The sequence below is a fragment of the Eimeria mitis genome, genomic scaffold, assembly GCF_000499745.2.
Source record: "Eimeria mitis Houghton genomic scaffold, Emh_scaff2007, whole genome shotgun sequence".
NCBI classification, from domain to species: Eukaryota; Apicomplexa; class Conoidasida; order Eucoccidiorida; family Eimeriidae; genus Eimeria; species Eimeria mitis.
The window spans coordinates 7,093-7,462 of NW_013570330.1; the positions used below are offsets into that span (position 1 = coordinate 7,093).

The 370-nt window shown below is 55.4% G+C and overlaps 1 protein-coding gene across 1 annotated transcript in view; it reads left to right on the top strand.

The window, feature by feature from the left end:
• The window catches only part of EMH_0047230 (uncharacterized protein), a gene marked incomplete at both ends in the record, with an annotated part of 2,374 nt that overhangs the window by 926 nt on the left and 1,078 nt on the right, over window positions 1–370 (top strand). Inside the window, one exon of the mRNA XM_013496261.1 lies at window positions 1–178. Coding sequence (XP_013351715.1) covers window positions 1–178 — 178 coding nt within the window. The remainder of the gene's footprint in view (window positions 179–370) is intronic.

The following is a 370-nucleotide window of genomic DNA, read 5'->3' on the forward strand; positions in this document are numbered from 1 at the left end:
AGCGGAGGCGCAGCAGGGAGAAGATGCCTCCACGAAAGCTGGCGCAACTGCATGCGACAGAGGCCCACTGGAGGAGGGGCCCCCCTTGGGCGGGGGGCCCCTCCAGGGGCCCCTAGCAGCAGAACAGGGTACAGAAGGAGAAGGGGTTTGGTTGGAAAGAGAAGGGTCTTCTTTTGTGGTGCGTCTTTTGTTTCTTCTGCTACGGGGCTAGGGTTTAGGGTCTAGGGGTTTAGGGTTTAGGGTTTAGGGTTTAGGGTTAGGGTTGAGTCATTTGCTGCTGATATATGCATGTAGGCAGATTCTGTATGTTGAGACTGTAGCTTCGCTGGGGTGTATTGACAGCTGCATGCATGCGCTGCATGCATTGCAT